Genomic DNA, 18,550 nt, shown 5'->3' with positions numbered 1-18,550 from the left:
TTGACCCAATTTTCGTGCTAAATTACGTTTACTTTAATCCAGTCACAAAGAACGGAGCGTTGGCTCTTCATCAGAGTTTAAGCATGAAAAATAGATGTATGTTTGTCGTAGTCTCAAACAAAAATTAAAACTTATCGCAATAAACTTTTTATCCAAATAATAAAAGCTTGGAGAACTTTTTTAATCATATTTATATGAATCTCAAACTTTCTAATCACCTTTTTTCATGAAAAATTAATAATTTTTTTTTATTCGTTTAGGTTTCTTATACAATTGACCGTAGTTCAGACCGAAAACGACAATTTTCAATAAACCAAGAGGGAACCGTAAGCATCCAACGCTCTTTAGATCGTGAAGATACGCCCAGACATCAAATTAAAATTTTGGCAATTGATGATGGAATTCCTCCAAAAACCGCTACGGCAACCCTCACAGTTATTGTTCAAGATATAAATGATAATGCTCCGAGGTTCCTAAAGGACTATCGTCCAGTTATCACTGAACACGTGGGAAATAAGAAGGTAAGTGATAATGATGATAAGTGGGTTTGACTGCAGGAAGAGAAATGATGATAATTTCCGCCTTGTGGCGGTTTGTTTTCGTTTTTATTTTGGGTTTTTTCTTAGTTGAATTTGTGAAAAAACTACTACTTTGTTTAGTTTTTTCACAGACCTAATAAGTTATCATCATTTAAACAACACGTAGGTTTGCAAGCTTGGTAGAGATTCGTTAGTCAAAATTTACCTTTTTTAAATTTTTTTTTGTTTGTTTTAATTTAATAAAATAGGGGCAAATAACTAAGTTGTGGTATTACCGGTTTACCAATTATCAACAAAAAAATAAATACAAAAACTCATTTTTTGTGTTGTCTTTATAAATGTTTCACTTTTTTTTAGACAACCGTCATCACAAAGGTAAGTACGGACACACAAAATCCAGAAAAACCGTAAGACAAAAACTTATATTTTTTTGTTTGGTGTTTAAAATGCATTAAAAAAATATATGTTTTTTTTTAGTACACTTTTTTCTATTAAAAAGACGTTAGGTTAGGCTAGTCCCCAGGTGAAAACTAACAATCAATAAGCCCCTTAAAAATTAAATCTATCTTGTCAACTGGCTTTTTTTTAAATATTATTTTGCGCATGGTTTCTACAAAAGCTTTTTTTTTCTTTTTTGCACAGGTTTACCTTAATTGCTCGCTTGTAGGTTTAGATAAGCTTACTATAGAATAATAGATTGTAGAACCCCATTAAGTTTAATAAATTTTCATCATTGTTTGTTTTTAACTTATTAGGTTAGTCTTCCACTAAACACAATAAATAAATTTGGATTTTTTAAACAATCGCTAGTGGCATAAAAAAAGAAATCTTTTTTTCTCAAAATTCCGTTTGACATGTTTTTACAGCAGTTCTATTTTTCCCTTTTTTTTCATTTCTATTTATAATGAAGACTTTTTTATTATCTTCGAAATTCAATAACATACCAATATGTCCATCTATTTTTGTTTGAAGAGGGAAATGTGTAAAACACTTATTTGTATATTTATTTATTTTATTTATTTTTAGCAGTGCAGCCCAACAGTATAAACCATTTACAGAGCTAAAGGTTACAATAATGTCCTAATAATTTTTAAGATATAGTAAAAACATACATAAACCAATAGATTCTCCGCAAAATCACAGTATAAACTATATTTCAATAATTTATAATATTAATTTCAAACTTATATAAAATACTTTTTTTTTAAATTACATTTAAATGTCATATTATACATTTAAAAAACTAGATTTTACACAGCAGTGAATAATTAAATCTAAAGTACTTTTTTTCTAATTTTTTTATATCTTAAAAAAAATTTTTGATGTGTTTTTGAGTTTATTTTAATGCCAAGAAAATTGCCTCTTTTGGCTTATTGTTGTTTAATTTTTCCCTATTAAAAATTAAAAACCCATTTTCTCTGGTTAATTTTTTGTTAGTTATTAAGTTTTTTATAGGCATAATAATATGCGCAACGACTAATTCCTAAAATATTTTATATTTCAAAAGAACTATTAATGAAACCCCTTAGTGGCATAATTGTGTTTAGTGGAATAATGACGGCTAGAATAAAATCCCCCTTAAATTTTTGTGTTTTCTTAAATTTTGATGCTAAAGTTAACAAATCTATGGAGCTATCAATGTCTCTATTTTACTGTTCATTGTATTTTCAAAGTTAAGTAATTTATTTTAATGCCTTATAAAACTCGTTAAAAAAAGTTAATATACTCGAATAGGATTTCCCGTGGGTTCAATAAATAAGCAGACTTGAACACTAAACTTTTATTCAATACTTCACTTACTATTTCTACTCACTTATTAATTATTTAGTGAAAAACTTTGAAAAAAATGAAAAACTCATTCACTCATTAAAAACTGCCCTCATCGTTGCCTTCGAGCTGTGCTAGATTATATAGATGACATCATTAATACTTTTTATCATGTGGACTTTTCCAGGCTAGAATCAGTAGTGAGTTCCCTTTCTTTATTTTAGAGTTTCAACGCCACACTTTGTCACCTTGCTGAAATCCTGAACAGTTTGCTTTAAGGCCGTATCAGGTCTTCATCAATTCGTGAACATCGTGCAGCTGTATTTTTACATCGTTCACATAGTCCTCCACTATAACTTTCTCATTAAATTCCTGCCTTGATGGTCTTTGTACACAGATTTTGTAGACCACCACGATAGGCATCACTCTTTTTTTGTTTAATAAAAATCTATATATAGTGCTTCACTGCTGTTGTCAAATTTGGTGATGCGCAGCATTCATTGGATTTCTTGGTCTCTAATGCCATCTACGAAATATTGGGCAGCAAGTTCATCTTGGAGTTCCTCAGAGGTTCCTGGGTAGGCCAGATGACCAAGGCATCCGATTTCCGCCTCAAACTCTTGTAAAGTTTTTTAGACTTTTTGATGTCTAGATCTTACCTGAGATTGGTATAGCTGCCTTTAATGTTGGTCACCAAAGCCAATCCTCGAAGATTTACCACCAAAGCAGTTGCCTTATCTCCATTATGCCCGCCATTGGCTCAAATTGTCGCTTGTACATTGCCCAAGTAGTTTGGCCATCCAACTTTGGAGGCTCTATGTTCTGTGAGATGCTATGAAAGCTCAATCCCATCGATCGTTGCCTTTTTGACCGGGTAGTTTCGTACTGTAACTTATTTACACAGTCCCTTATGTCCTTCTTCTCATTTCTTCACATTTTTTCTTTCTGGCCGTTTTGCCCTACTAGGTCACACTTTAAATATAAATTTAAAAAAATCTACCTGGACCAAACATTAATAAACTTTAGTTTTTGTTAGAGTTACAGTCCTACAACTTGGTCTAAAAATATCCTCTTACCTGGTCATTTTGTTTTCGCGTTATATGCTCTAAAGCAGACACCAGAAGCTGTTGGAGTAAAAATAAAATTTTGACCACGTGCTACTCACATAGTTGTTTAACGGTAACTAAAGTATGATCAGTGTTGCCAGGTTAAAATCACCGCAAGCGGCAGATTTATCATCAAAAAAGCGGTAGATTCAAAGATAAAACGGCAGATTTATTTTTGTATTTAAAACAAGAAATAAGATTATTAAACACATCGTTTTTTTATTTTAAAACCTAATAAACACAAAAATATAGTTATGATCAATAAAAATTTGATTGTTACCTATATACTACTATTACTATATACTATAATATACTATTTACTATATTATTCTGTTTTAGCTCGCTGATAGCGGTGTTGTCAATTTCATCGGCCTGAAGGCAAGATGAATTTTGCTATGGTAGATTTAGGAACTTTCGAACAATGTTGCATGTATTCAGTATAACATATTTCTGTATAGTGACAATCGTCCAGGAGGAAAGACTCAATGCGTAAGGTTTTTGGACCGTGTTAAAGAGTCAATTCCAGTGGATGAAATAACTAGAGGGAGTATATATACATTATCTTGCCTCCATTGTTGTTTTATCTCGTGAGCCAGATCTGCGTATTTAGCAAGTTTAGTGTGTGTCGTTTCTAGGACATTATTGGGATTTGGCACTGGTATGTCAATTAGAAAGGTTTTCTTTTGGGCTTTGTTTATTAAGGTTATATCTGGTCTATTTGAAGTCAGCGTCTGATCGGTCAAAACAGTTCTGTCCCAGTAGAGGCAAAAGTCGTCATTTTCAAGTACAGTTTCTGGTTTGTACTGGTAATAGGGGCAAGTTTCGCCAATTAGATTAAGTTCGTGAGGATGCTTTTCGTGTATTGCCTTCTGCTTACATGTGTTAAATTTAATGGCTGTGTGCTCTGATCTTGTTACAGTAATGTGTTCTGCTATACCTGCACGGAGATTCAAGGATGTGTATCCGTTATCCGCTAGCACCACTGCTCTATGAAGAGAAGAGGTTTCCCTCATAGTGAGGAAGTATTCCTGAAGATCTGCTACTTGTTCTTTGAAGAGAAAAGAAATATCAGTTAGTCCTCTGCCAGCCTTGGATCTGGGAAGAGTAAGTCTTTCAATGGCTGACTGAGGGTGGTGTGCTCGAAACGTCGTGAGGATTGTTCTGGTCTTCCTCTCAATCTCCTCTATATCAGTCTTTGTCCACTTAATGACTCCAAAAGAATACGTTAAGACAGGGATAGCGTAGGTATTAACCGCTTTAATCATGTTCTTTCCATTCAGTTTAGTTTTTAAAATTTGCTTAAGACGATTGATATATTCCTTTTGGAGGTTCTGCTTCATTTTCTTGTGCTCTGTATGGGCTGACTGATGTACGCCCAAGTACTCATAAGTATACCCCTTCTTTCATAGCCCGAATGAGACTACCATCTTGTAACTCAAAGTTTGTGGTGTTGTGTTTACATTTAATAACTGTTTGAGTTTTGCATTTATCGATACCAAAGCTCATTTTAGTCCCGTGGGAAAATATTTCGGAGCAATGAGTTGAAATGCGTTGATGTCCCAGCATAGACTTTGATATCATCCATGTACATTAGATATGTAATATTATAAAGGTTTTCCCTGTTATCTTTAACGGTAAATCCATGTTGACTTTGATTAAGCATATGGGAGAGGGGATTCAGAGCCACACAAGACCAGAGGAGACTCAGGGAATCTCCCTGGAAAAGGCCTTGTTGTATTTTAATAGGCTCAATCGCTAAAGTTCTTATCATTTCTGCAGTTAAGATTCAACTGAGTGGTCCAGAAACCCATCATATGTTTTAATAAATTGATAAGCGGTGGGAGGACAAGGACCTTAAGCAGCCAAGTGTGTGGAACGGTATCGAAAGCCTTACGCTAATCTATAAAGGCGGTGTATAAGTTTGTCTGCTTCTGTATTTACAGTGTCTATAAGTAACTATTCTTTAACATCCTTGAGACCTCTTAATTCAGCCCTTTTGTTCTAGAGCGATAATTCCGTGGTCTTCGCAGTGCTTATAAATTATTTTTGCAATGAATGCTGTAAGCAGTTGATAGATTGTAGGCAGGCAGGTGATAGGCCTATATTTTGCAGGATTTTCGGGATCGTTATCTTTTGGCAGCAAATATGTTGGTCCTTGCGCAATGTAAGTTGAACAAATGACGAGCTAAATATGTATGAGTGCATTTAAACCGTTTGTACCAAAAGTTATGAATTCGGTCGTTACCAGCTGCTTTCCAGTTGAAGGAATTCTCCACTATCTGCCTCAACAGCTCAGGAGATATTATCGGCTCGTCCATTGGTCTTAGTTCTTCCATTCTGTCAATCTCTTTTTGTATCTAGGGTGCTTCGACGTTATGAGTTGTAGGTACGGACCAGATTGACTCCCAGAACTCCCTGACTTGTAGTTTAGATGGTGGTTTACCGCTGCCGTTATTGGTGACACTTCTAAGCCTCCGATAAAACTGTTTCTCGTTGTTCTGGAACAGCCTATTGGATGTTTTCCTAAGGTTAGATTCTTTATATCTTCGAAATCGTTGTGCAGCAACGCTTAGTTTTTGTTTGAGAGTGTCTAAAACTTCTGCTATATTATGATTGGGAGGGTTATATGTGGCATGGATTTTGTTTTGCCGCATAACATTATTTATTATTATTATTATTATATGACAATAATTCTTGACTAATGTTTTAGTTATAGCATTAACTATTCTTTCTAAAGCATCAGACCAACAATACTGTTAGTGGGTCGTTTGTTCTTTTATTTTGTTTTTAATAAATTAATTTGTGAAAATTTCCTTTTTGCATCAGCAGATAAATGAGGAAAATTGAAATATTAAAAGCAAAATTTGAGAGCAGAAGATATACCTCGGTATATCTATCTATGTACCTCGGATTATGAACATACTGCTCAACGTGAATATCAAAACTTGATTTATCTTAAATGGCATCATTTGGACTGAATGACATCTATTAAAGCTGTAGATAGTTGCTGTAGTTTTTTGATAATGGAAACAAATAATCATCTGCTACTAATAAAGATTCCCATGTGCCTTCAAAAATACATTTAGGGTTTATTAATGACGCGTTTTTAAATATTATGTCATCAATATGTAATAATTTAAAAAATTTATATTTTCTTTGATATTTTACGTTCTTTATTGTTAGCTCTATTATAAACTCACTAAAAACTTAAACTACAAAACGCTAACATATATTTCAAAAGACCGGCAATTTGTCTATCAAACTATTGACAATTTTTTCATGTGCGAAGACGATTTTTTTTAAGACATGGGCAAATTACCGAAACGTAATAACTAATATTTATTAATTCTTTTCTATTTTTTTGGAAATTAATTTGAAAATATGGGTAGATGTTTTAACGGTACATATAAACAGCTTTGCGGTAGAGGGGTAGCTAAAGCACGAAAACGGTAAATCTACCTCAAAAATGTTAGACCTGGCATCGCTGAGTATGATACACCATGCTGAGTAGCATCACGGCATTTATTAAGGATTGCAGAGGCGTCATCTAGCAATTCATTTTAGCATTTTCTATAATATGTCGTTTTGCGTCATTATGCCATTTTGCACACCCATTCCCTGCAATCATTTGGAAACTTTAGCGTTTTTATTTCTGGTTTCAAATTATTAATTTAAAAAAATGAACAGCAGCTTTTGTCTGTCAAAATAGTATTAACAATACAACTGACTAAAGATGTTGCGTGCTAACGCCGTGAGGGCGTCCGTGCGTTCACAAATTAAGATGCTCCAATATCTACTATAAAACCTACTATAAAAACCGTTAAACTTTAAAAGGTGATTATTCAAGTCATTTGCAACAAAAAAGTCGAATAACATTTCTTCGAAAAGTTGTTAGTTCTTCTGGTATTTAACATTTTTTCATTTTATCAAATTTCTTTGTTTTTGTTTTCATATAAACAAGAATAACTGCGTTATTTTTACCACCACATAAAATTTAGATATACCATCTGAAAGCGAATTTACTATAAGATTAAATTTACTATAAGATAGGTATATTTAAGTTTTTGAGTAATTTTTTATACCGGACGTTATCAGAAGTTAAATGTAACATTTGGGAAATGTACAAAATTAGTGGTATATTCTTCGTTGCCATTTTTCTAAAATTTGGTAAATAGACACATGTTTTTTTTTCAGCAAAAACTACTGCATTTAATATTCTCTCCAATGATATACTTGCTTTTGTGATAGCTATTTGTTTTCACATCAATATCATGGGCAAAAGAAAGAAAACCACAAAAATTGAAAATTTTCAAATTTTATATATCCTGACCTTTTGAGCACCAATGGGGTGAGTACTTGTAGATCTATCTTCCCTAACACAACAACTCCACAAATTTCCATTAGAGAAGCCGTAAACAAATAACATATCGCGATATTCATTCTTTAAGAAAAAAGGCAGGTTTTCCTTCTTTTGTAAATGGCAATGAATCCGCAAAAGAAGGAAATTCACAAACCATGTATTACTTGATTTTAAAACAAAAGCATAGATATTTATAATTTGACAAGAACTGAAAGTTTTCACATTGACAGCAAGGGAGTATGCGCTTAGTTGTCCTAATAGACGGCAGCCCCATAGAAGTAGGTACATTTGCAGACGCTGTGGGGAAACTGGTTCCTTTCGAGGTTTGCGGATTAGAGAAGGTGGTCAAAATGGTCAACGCTGGAGACAAGAACCTGCGATTATGAGAGCTGTTACAGAAGATAGATCTAGAAGTACTCGCCGTATTGGTGCTGCATTAAGGATTCACCATTCCACTGTACATAGAGTTCTTAAAAAAATAATTTGCATCCGTTTCATTTGAAAAAAGTCCAGGATTTATGCCCAGTAGATGGTGAGGTGAGGCTTCAATTCTGTAGGTGGTACTTGAATAAGTCGCAAGAGTGGGGAACAGATCAAATATTTTGGATAGATGAAGCAACATTTACAAGAGCCGGAATAATGAATTAATAAGAAATAACCATATATGGCATACAGAAAACCTTCATGCGACTGTTGTTTCATATTTTCAGCATAAGATAAGGGTCAACGTATGGATAGGATTAATAAGAGGTCGCCTTTTCGGGCCTGTAATACTTCCTGATCGGCTCAATTCCAATGAGTTCAAATTTATTAAATAATGACCTTGTTGACTTTCTGGAGGAAATCCCCTTAGCCCTTTAGGAACTTTGGTTTCAAATGGACGGATGCTCAGTCCATAATGGCAGAATTATGCAAAATTCCTTGAATCAATGCTTTGGGGAGAAATGGATCGAAAGATAAGGTTCAGTAAGATGGCCGCCCAGAAGCCCTGACCTTACGCCCCTTGACTTTTATGTCTGGAGCACATTAAAATCTAATGTTTATAGTATTGACATTAATACTCGAGACGAACTAATTAATCGAATTAGTGTATTGCAATGAAATGCGACAAAAACGCGTTGAACTTGAACGGGTTGTTGATAGTGTCAGAAGAAGATGCATCAAATGTATTAAACAAGAGGGAAGACATTTTCAACAATTGTAATAATTTTAGGTTTGATTAATGAAATTTTGATTCTTTAATTTTGGTCAATCAAGAAATATAAAATTTAAAAATTTTCAATTTTTGTGGTTTTCTTTCTTTTGCCCATGATAATGCTGTGAAAACAAATAGGTATCACAAAAATAAGTATATCATTGGAAAGCATATTAAATACAGTAGTTTTTGCTGAAAAAAAAACACGCACCTGTTTACCAAATTTTAGAAAAACGACAACGAAGAAGATAACACTAATTTTGCACCCGGTACAAAAATTACTCAAAAACTTAAATATACCCATCTTATAGCATATCTTATGGTATATCTAAATTTTATGTGGCGGTAAGAATAACGGAGATATTCTTGTTTATATGAAAAAAAAACAAAGAAATTTGATAAAATCAAAAAATGTTAAATACCAGAAGAACTAACGACTTTTCGAAAAAATGTTATACGACTTGTTTAATCACCTCTTAAAGTTTGGCGGTTTTTATAGTAGACACCTTGTATACAATTATAGCATTCAACATTTTTTTAAGTTAAACTTTTTTCTTTATTGAACGGTTTATGAGCCATAGAGCAATTCGAGGTCAAAATACACAAATATGTCTTGAAAACCCTAAAAATTTAACAAAAATTGTCTATTCATCCAAAGGTGTAACGAATTTTGTACAAGAATTTTTTTGATACATTTATTAAGGCATTTTTTTTCTTCAGTTTCAAGGGACATTGATAGACACGGTTAATACTTATTTATTTAGAGTGTAACATTACAATATAAGGAAATTTCTTGACTTCAAATCAAAAGATATTGGAGCAACATATATTTTTTTGTTTCCGCCATTTCGGCCGTTAATAAGACACTCTTAATCAGGATGTAATACTTTTTGAATGACTGCTTTAAAGGTCGAAACGTCGATTGCAGATAACGCTCCTATATTTTTTTTCTTAACTTGAAAACCAAGAAATTTCCTTATAATATTTTTACGATAAATATTTTAGTTATGTGTTATCCCCTAAATGTTTATTGCACACCGTTTACTGATCTATGTTTCTCCTTCTGCGTTATTTTATTTTTACCGGAAAGACCTCTACTCCCATATATAGGGTGTCCCGAAATTACATCCCAATATTTTACCAGCTGCATCTTTGTCTAAAAATAAGACAAAAACTTAATATACAGGGCTCTTGAAAAATGAATCGTTTTTATGTTACATGGCATTAAATGTTATAAAATCAGATACTAACAATAACAGTAGCATATGATAAAAAAATCGAAAAATAACGACCAGACGTTTCGAAAATATTAACAAAAAACCATCTTCAAAATGGAATTATAAAACACCCACATAACATAAAAACGATTAACTTTTCAAGATTCCTGTCTATGAAGTTTTTGTCTCAATTTTAGACAAAGATGCAGCTGGTAAAATATTGCGATGTAATTTCGGGACAACCTTTATAAGCACTAAAAGCCATTTTCTCTATAATACTTTTCATCAAAACCTGCTTTCCGTATATTGTAAAACACCTCCCTTTCTTGTGGCCTGGGTTATAGCCTGGCTGCCCCACGACCACACCCTCAACATAATTATCTTTTCAGGTAGTGGAAATCCTAGCAACAGATGACGATGACAGATCAAAGAGCAATGGACCGCCATTCCAATTTCGTATGGACCCAAGCGCTAGCGATTTCGTTAAGGGCAGTTTTAGAGTGGAACAGGATCAAAGTAAGTTTAATGGGAGTAAAAGTTTTCTTTTATAATGTTAATCGCTTTCTTTTAGAGGGTGCAAACGGCGATGGAATGGCCATAGTAACGGCCTTGAGGGCTTTCGATAGGGAGGATCAAAAAGAGTATCATATTCCGATTGTTATTAAGGATCATGGTAATCCGGCTATGACTGGTACAAGCACTTTGACTGTGGTTATTGGGGATGTTAATGATCATAAAATGCAACCGGGAACAAAGAATATTTTTGTTTATAATTATCAAGGTAAGTGGGCAATATATATTAGTTAATTTTTTATTTCTATAAGCATTTATATATTTCTTTCTTTTAGGCCAATCTCCAGAAACCGAAATAGGTCGTGTGTATGTTTACGACCTGGATGACTGGGATTTGCCCGATAAAAAGTTCTATTGGGAAAACAATTCCGAACATCCAAGATTTAAATTAAACGAGGACACAGGCATGATTTCAATGCGTCACGGTACTAGGGACGGAATTTACCACTTAAGATTTAAGGTGCTAAAAGGTCACCACAAATATGGCAACCTGATTAAAACGCTATAAATTTTTCAGGTATACGATAGGAAACATACACAAACAGATGTTCCAGCAAATGTAACAGTAACGGTAAAAGAAATCCCTCATGAGGCGGTCATAAACTCTGGATCAGTGCGGGTTTCAGGCATAACTGACGAGCAATTCATACGAGTATGGGATTATCGATTACATGTAAGTCCCGATAAGCCACTCTCTGTTCCATATTATTATTCAATTTTTCATACAGGATCTCCCCAAGTCAATGGCAGAGAAATTCCGGGATAAAATTGCTGAACTATTAAACATCGATAGGGAAAATGTGGACGTGTTCAGTGTTCAACTGCGTAGAAAACACCCTCCTGTTACGGATATTAGATTTTCTGCCCACGGTGGCTCTCCTTATTATAAACCCGTAAGATTAAACGGGATGGTTTTGATGCATCGAGAGGAGATTGAAAGGGCTGTAGGGATTAATATAACTATGGTAAGAGTGTATTGGATTAAATGTTTAGTGCTAAAAATTGTATTTTAATAGGTTGGAATTGACGAGTGTTTATATGAAAATCAGATGTGTGAAGGCTCCTGTACGAATACTTTGGATATTAGTGCGTTGCCGTATATGGTAAGTTCTCAAACTGTATTTGATGATTTTACAATTAGTATATTGGTTAGATTATTTTCATATAGATTTTTAGGTTCTAAGAAATCTGATTTAACAATGTTAATTTTGTTATTTAATTAACAGTTTAAAATAATTATAATAATAAATTATTTTTTTCTTTTGCCAAATGAATATCAAAACTTCTGTCCAAGGCGACTTTTTTCTTTACTATTTGTTCCAATTTGTTATTTTTCAAAATAAGAAGCTGCTAACCGTATCTTCAGGATAGTTTATTTGACTTTTTCTCATACTAGTCTCCTTCTTGCATTTTATTCTTGATTTTGTAGGATGTTAAAGCTTTAAATGCATTTAATAAATAAAATATTTCTTAGGTAGCAAATATAGTTTTCTAGATTAATTACCTACACTTAGTAAATATAAGTTAGGTTCAGACTACAGTAAAATATTAAATATAATTATAAAATTCTCTTAACTTCCATATAGTTTAAGGAATCTTATATTGTAGCCATTTTACTGATCGTTAGGTGTGAATATAAACACTCGATACATGAAAAAAGTCAACTGACACACATACACACTAAATACAATGACTTAAGACTGATAAAAATATTTCTTAACACTGTATTTATTTCCTACTATTTATTTCGATTTAAAAGTCGCGCCAATATTCAGACTTTGCACGTGTACCCCGAGATGTCGCGAGTTATGCCTGACGCTCGCTTTATCATCTTGCTATTAATAATTTAACCAAAAATGGACCTTACAAAAAAAAAATTTAACATTTTTGTCGGAAAACAAATATGCGACGAATATAAAAGCTAAATATAAATAAATAAGTTTACAAAAAATGCGGAGGCTAAAAAATTTCCTTGTATAAAAACAAAGTGATTCAAATTGTTTAATATATGTTTATAGTAGTTACAAAACATTTTCTTAATATTTTTTGTGAATATTATAAGAGAAAACTGTCTATATTTATTTTTTGGATTAAGTAATTTTTTGCCAAAGATTAGCAAAAAATCCTTTTAGTTTTTAGTTGTTTAATCTTTTAATGCTCTATTTTTCAACATTTCTTATGTTATATACATGTATCCTTATGGAAGTATTTTTTTATTTAAAATCATATGGCATTTTTTATTTCCCTTATTGGTATAGTCCCTTATTATATAAGGTATTTTAGGTGTTAACTTTTATATAAAATAATGTCTTTCAATAAAATAATAATTTATATATTTAACACTTACTATAAGTACCATATTTTCTTCTAAATAATTCAGTGATAAGCTGGAACCTTATACTGGTAGATATTGAAAAATATAAATGTTCATCCATATTAACAAAATTTCATCAAAATATTTACATGCTCAGTACCGAAGTTTATAATTTTTTGTTCTTTTTTTTTAATTAAAATTTAATATATAGTATTTTCTTGTCTAAATTATTTTCGAATTTATTTTGCAAAATCGTAATATTTTTACTTATAGAATAAAACCGGTATAGATAAAATATTTAATATGTAATGTTTTAACATTACAATGAAACTTACGTTATATAGAGATGTTAGATTAAAATTTTTTGAAAACGGCATTGGCTATAATTTTGTTCTTGGAAAAAAATAGCTTTTTATTATTTTTATTCTTGGTAAATCTCTTTTTACCAATATGTAATGAAAAGTTTTTTTTACAAATCAGACTTTTGCTTAAAATAATTAAATTGATAGCATTTATTTAAGAAACTAAATTTAAAATATTGGTGCCCTAATTTGAACTTTGAATTTTTGGTCAATGTTTTTTAAAGTAAATAAAAATAAAATTCTTTTTTTTTTTAATAAAAATTAATTATATTTATTTTTAAACTGGGTTAATGAGAATTACATGAGAAATACATGATATGGACTTGACGACAAAAGGCAAATAAATCAAAAATTTTAAAAAAGAGGGAATGTTAGATAAAGTACTTTCTTTTATCATTAAAGTTATGTAATGTCTAATTTCTCTATTAACAAAAATAAACTTTATATGAGGAGCGCGCAAGCAAAAGCAAACAAATGCCTGAAATAAAAAACTGAGTTAAAGCGTAAAATATTTTTATTTGCATTGTAGAATGTTAAAAGATGCAAACAAATAAAAAACCTATTCTGTACTATTTAGCAACAAAATAAAACTAAAGAGTTCAAATTATATTTTATTTTTAAAAGATTTATTTACATTTTTATTATCCATTTGTTTGGTTTTAATTGGGTTTAACATAATATGTTTGTTTTTGATCAGACTATCGAATAAGATATTTGCTTTTGTTTAAACCACTTAATTTTGCTAAGTTATATTTTATTGTTTTCGCAGGCTCCCAAAGCTGATAGTTAAAATTAATCTTTATAATAAAACAAAAATTAAGCAGTCACAACTTTATTTATCTTCAAATATGCACACCTAGATCATCGTTTAAGCAGTTATATTCTGCGGTATCTTCTTCTGAACTTGCCGATACTTCTGGCAGGGTTGCTCCATCATCAAGGATGTCTGAATACCAGTTTCTAGCAGAAAAACATTCTCTCCATGTTTCACCATAAAGTTGAGTTAGAAGGGAATCCACATCTTTCTTTTTTGGGCCTGCTATTGCGTGTTGTAAAGGAATCTGATTCATAACATAAGAGCAAGCTTTCTGAGGCGACACTCCTCTTTTTAATAGTGTAGCAGGCGATGTATCTTCATCAAATCTGTGATACATATGACCATGTACTAAAACAGAAAAACGTTCTCCTTTTTTTTTCTTTGAGGATCTTTATTCGCTTTAAGTTGCTAATATTGTCTAAATTGCGATATATTGCGGAAAGTGCCTTAGTATCTTGTAAAACCCAGTCCTCGCCGAGAGTACGAACAGTTCCAAACATTTCATAAACTTCAAAATACTCCTTCTTGGAAACTATAGAGGTCAGTTTCTTCAATTTTCGTTTTCGTGAAAGTTCCACCCTCCCAAACACTCTGTCGGCAGGCAAAAAACTGTGGCCTCGAACTGGAAAATACAAAGTTATATTCTGGACAGAACTTTCACTATTTTTGGACAACCAGGCCATCCATATAGAGCATGAAGCACAATATTGTTTTTGTTCTGTCCTGCGCATCCGTCACAAAACAATCTAACGTTTTTTTTACCACAAATTCGAATATTTTTTTGAAGAAAGTCTAATAAGGCTAAAGATATTTCAAGTGATCCCCTACCAGCCTGATCTTCTGTCCACGTATAAAAAAATGGTTCTTTGGAGGATTGGTCAACAACACAGAAACAGTAAAAACTAATTTGACGAGAATAAAATGCTTGCCGGATCGGTGTCTTTGGTAAGGGCTGTACTTGTTACAAATTAAAACAATACGTTGTCGTATCCTCGTTATCATCTTTACGTAGCAGAGAATAGAATGCAGCTGCTCTCATTTTATGCACTCTTTTCTCCAGCTGCAATTTATTTTTGTTTGCAATATCTTTTTTACTTTTTATTTGCAGTGATAGCCTCGTGCAGTATGTACAAACATCGCAAGCAGGCGATTTAAAACTAATGTTAAATTGTGAAAAAATTCTCTGAAACATTGTCCTAGACACCTGAAATTCAGGAGCAATAAATACGTTATAGATTGCACGCAGCTTATTTTGCGTCAGTTCACTATGCAAATAAATTCGTACAGACTTTTTTCTATTATAATGTGATTCGGTACCTTTTAAATTTCCTATGAACTCTTGCACTTTTTCCTTTTTTTTAAATGATTTATGGCCAACACGATCACCTCCTCTCCTTTCTGCAATGCACTCTCCAGATTTCATTAATTTGCAAAGGTTATTTAATCTATTATTTTTTAAACAAGTCAAATGCATAAATAATTTTTTACACACAGTAACAGTTTTTCCTGTCTGCGTTGGCACATAATATTTAACGTTAAACGAGTGAGGTTTAACTCGACAATTTTCTTGATGCCTATGTTTCTTTTTAATATCTGAGACACTTATCTAATTCGCAACTTTGTTATCTTGAGCAACTTTACTCCCACACGATTGCAACTTTTCACGAATTAACAAGGCATCACCAGGACGAACTTTACTGCATGAAAAGCGTGCTGAATTATGAGTACATCCCACAAAAACCTTGGAACCCAGAGGTCTACAAATCCGCGCTTTTTTTGCTTGTTCTTGCTTAGATTCTTTCTTTTTCTTCTTTCTGCTACCTTTTGCTGCTTCCCTTACTGTCACTGAAGCCTCGTCAATCTCCTCCATGCCAAAAAACTTAACACTCACACTTTTATTTACTTAAATAGGTACTTTAGAAAAACGTACTAAATACGACGTACTGACTACTGTTTCAAAACAAAAACACGTGAAAAATAAAAACATCAAACGAACCTCTAGCCCCAAAGTGCGTAAATCAAACTTCCGTCACCTGATCAATTTTACCGGATTCTGATTGGCTGGTAACATATGTTTGCTTTTGATCGGGCGCTACTTGAGCATTTGTTCGTTTTTGCTCAGGCCAGCAATGTTTAACATATGAAATGGTCCGGATTTATTTGCTTTTGGTTAGGTTACTTTTAAGTTTTGTGCGTGTGGCTACCATTACTAAGCGATCCAATATTTAACTAATTTTTTTAAATTTGATCATATGTTTGCTTTTGCTTGGGCGCTCCTCATATATATAAAATGAGAAATATATAGTTTTTTAATTATAAAAGTATATTTTTCTTTATTTAATTAACCTTCGTAGTTATTGCCAAGTAAAAAAATTAAAGAAACAATTCATTTGTATTTTAGAGTTTTAATTGCAATATCACGTTTTATAAAAGTGCTTAGAAATACCTCATTTTGTTTTCTTTTTTTTAATATTCTGCTTAAACTTTCCTTGCCAATTTAATGAAATTTTTTATTTAATTTGAAAAGCTTTTTTTTAACTAATTAATTTGATATTATTCTTCCAATAAATTAGAGATTAAAATCAAAAATAACTGCGTTCTATATAAATATTTTGTTGTAATTTTTTTAATATTACTTTTATTTATATATTTTACTTGTTAAATATATGTTCCTTAAACTTATTTTTATATCGAATGATCAATAAAATAAAACTAAAATCTAGATCACAAATATTAATTACAAGATAAGGAAGTGATTATTGAAAGTGATAATCAATTTTAGCTTATATGCAGTTAAAAAAGAATTGTGTTCATTGTGCCTGATAAATATAAAAGAAGTAACATTCTAGGTTTATTAGAATTATACTTTTTATTTATTTTTAAATTATCTCCAAATATTCCAAGGATTATCTTTAAATATAAAATTTTTCAGTGCTTAAATTCACATTTTTTATTTATTGCCATATATTTGACCTGTCTTATATCTTATATATCTTATATAATTTCTTTTTAACCTTTAGATATTGCTGGCTTTAAGTCAAAAATCAAAATTAGCCAATTTCAATAAGTTTTTACATACTCGTTTTGAGAATGGAAAATTTTTATGAATTTCTTCTTTTTAATATTGTCAAAAAAAAATTAAAAACTTTTTCAATGGAAAATTGAGATTTTTGGTAAATTAGGGCCTCTTCTATCCCTTGCTACCCCCAATAAAATGAACAAAAATATTCCTACAGATTTTTGTAAATGTTCAGCAATCTCCATTCTTTCTTATTTATTTTTGAAAAATATATAATGTGCCCTGCCTTTATTGTCCATATGCTGCTTTGATATTCTTACTTTTTTATTTTGAATATTTCTGGTTTTAAAATATCACAAAAAATCACTTGGATATCCCAAGAGTGTCCTGTAAGGCTATGATTTTCTAGTACGTTACTGGTATAATTACAGTATTATACAGGGTGTTTTTTTTTATATTGTGACAAAATTCAGGGGCGTGTTTCTACGAAAATCAAACAAAAAAGTTCTTATGAATATATGTTCTAAACTTATTTTTTTCGCTAAATTTGATACCTCTGTAAATATGTTTATGAAAATTGGAACGCAGTTTCTAAGCATCCATAGCGCTTTTTCCTAAACGCAATTTAAATTTTTATATTCGTCATTGGCGTTCATGTGGGCTTTGCATTGTTAATTTTTTTTAATAGAAATTTTAGAAATAGAAATTTTAGTCTCTTTATTTTTTTTTAGAGTATATCTGGTTTAGGTAAGTTTTCGTCCGATGCACGGTCCTGGCATAAAAAAATGAAAACCATTATTGTGGATAGTCAGAACACGTAAATCTGTATCTTAATCAAGTATTACTTTTAAATTCTATTTTTAGTATTTTCTTTTAAGTTTTTTCGCTAAAACAGTGCAATACATGCCTCAAATACATACATGTATTAAATTTATTAAAGTTTTTTTTTTTAAGTTTACCACACTGTAGTGTAAAATCTAAGACGTTTTTGGACATATGTTCGTAGAAACATTTTGCTTATTTGCGTCCAAGGAACACCCTGCTCCCTAAATTGTATCGCAATATTAAAAAAACATCCTATATATAAAATTGAAGTATTTTAAAAAAAACATATTTGATAAAAATTATTTCTTTTATATCCCTTAACCTTCTTGTAAATTTAAAATTATTTTTGTCATTAACTTTTTACTAAGAAGCAAACTTTTAAAGTATTTTCTTTGTTGTCCAATTAAAATTTGAAATGTTGGTAATATCTTAGCTAACTACTGACCAGTGTGATTG

The 18,550-nt window shown here is 31.5% G+C and overlaps 1 protein-coding gene across 4 annotated transcripts in view; it reads left to right on the top strand.

The window, feature by feature from the left end:
• The window catches only part of LOC126744211 (neural-cadherin-like), a 232,507-nt gene that overhangs the window by 189,876 nt on the left and 24,081 nt on the right, over positions 1–18,550 (top strand). For 3 of the 4 annotated variants that reach the window (XM_050451570.1, XM_050451568.1, XM_050451571.1), the window contains exons 7-14: positions 261–521; positions 897–914; positions 10,574–10,700; positions 10,756–10,965; positions 11,033–11,217; positions 11,275–11,430; positions 11,486–11,722; positions 11,774–11,860. In XM_050451570.1, the coding sequence (XP_050307527.1) occupies positions 261–521; positions 897–914; positions 10,574–10,700; positions 10,756–10,965; positions 11,033–11,217; positions 11,275–11,430; positions 11,486–11,722; positions 11,774–11,860 (1,281 nt within the window). The remainder of the gene's footprint in view (positions 1–260; positions 522–896; positions 915–10,573; positions 10,701–10,755; positions 10,966–11,032; positions 11,218–11,274; positions 11,431–11,485; positions 11,723–11,773; positions 11,861–18,550) is intronic. The other variant, XM_050451569.1, reaches the window with a different exon arrangement.

The sequence above is a fragment of the Anthonomus grandis genome, chromosome 13 (genome assembly GCF_022605725.1).
Source record: "Anthonomus grandis grandis chromosome 13, icAntGran1.3, whole genome shotgun sequence".
NCBI lineage: Eukaryota > Metazoa > Arthropoda > Insecta > Coleoptera > Curculionidae > Anthonomus > Anthonomus grandis.
Note: the sequence above shows the minus strand (reverse complement) of the source record. Positions and strands in the feature narration are given on the sequence as shown.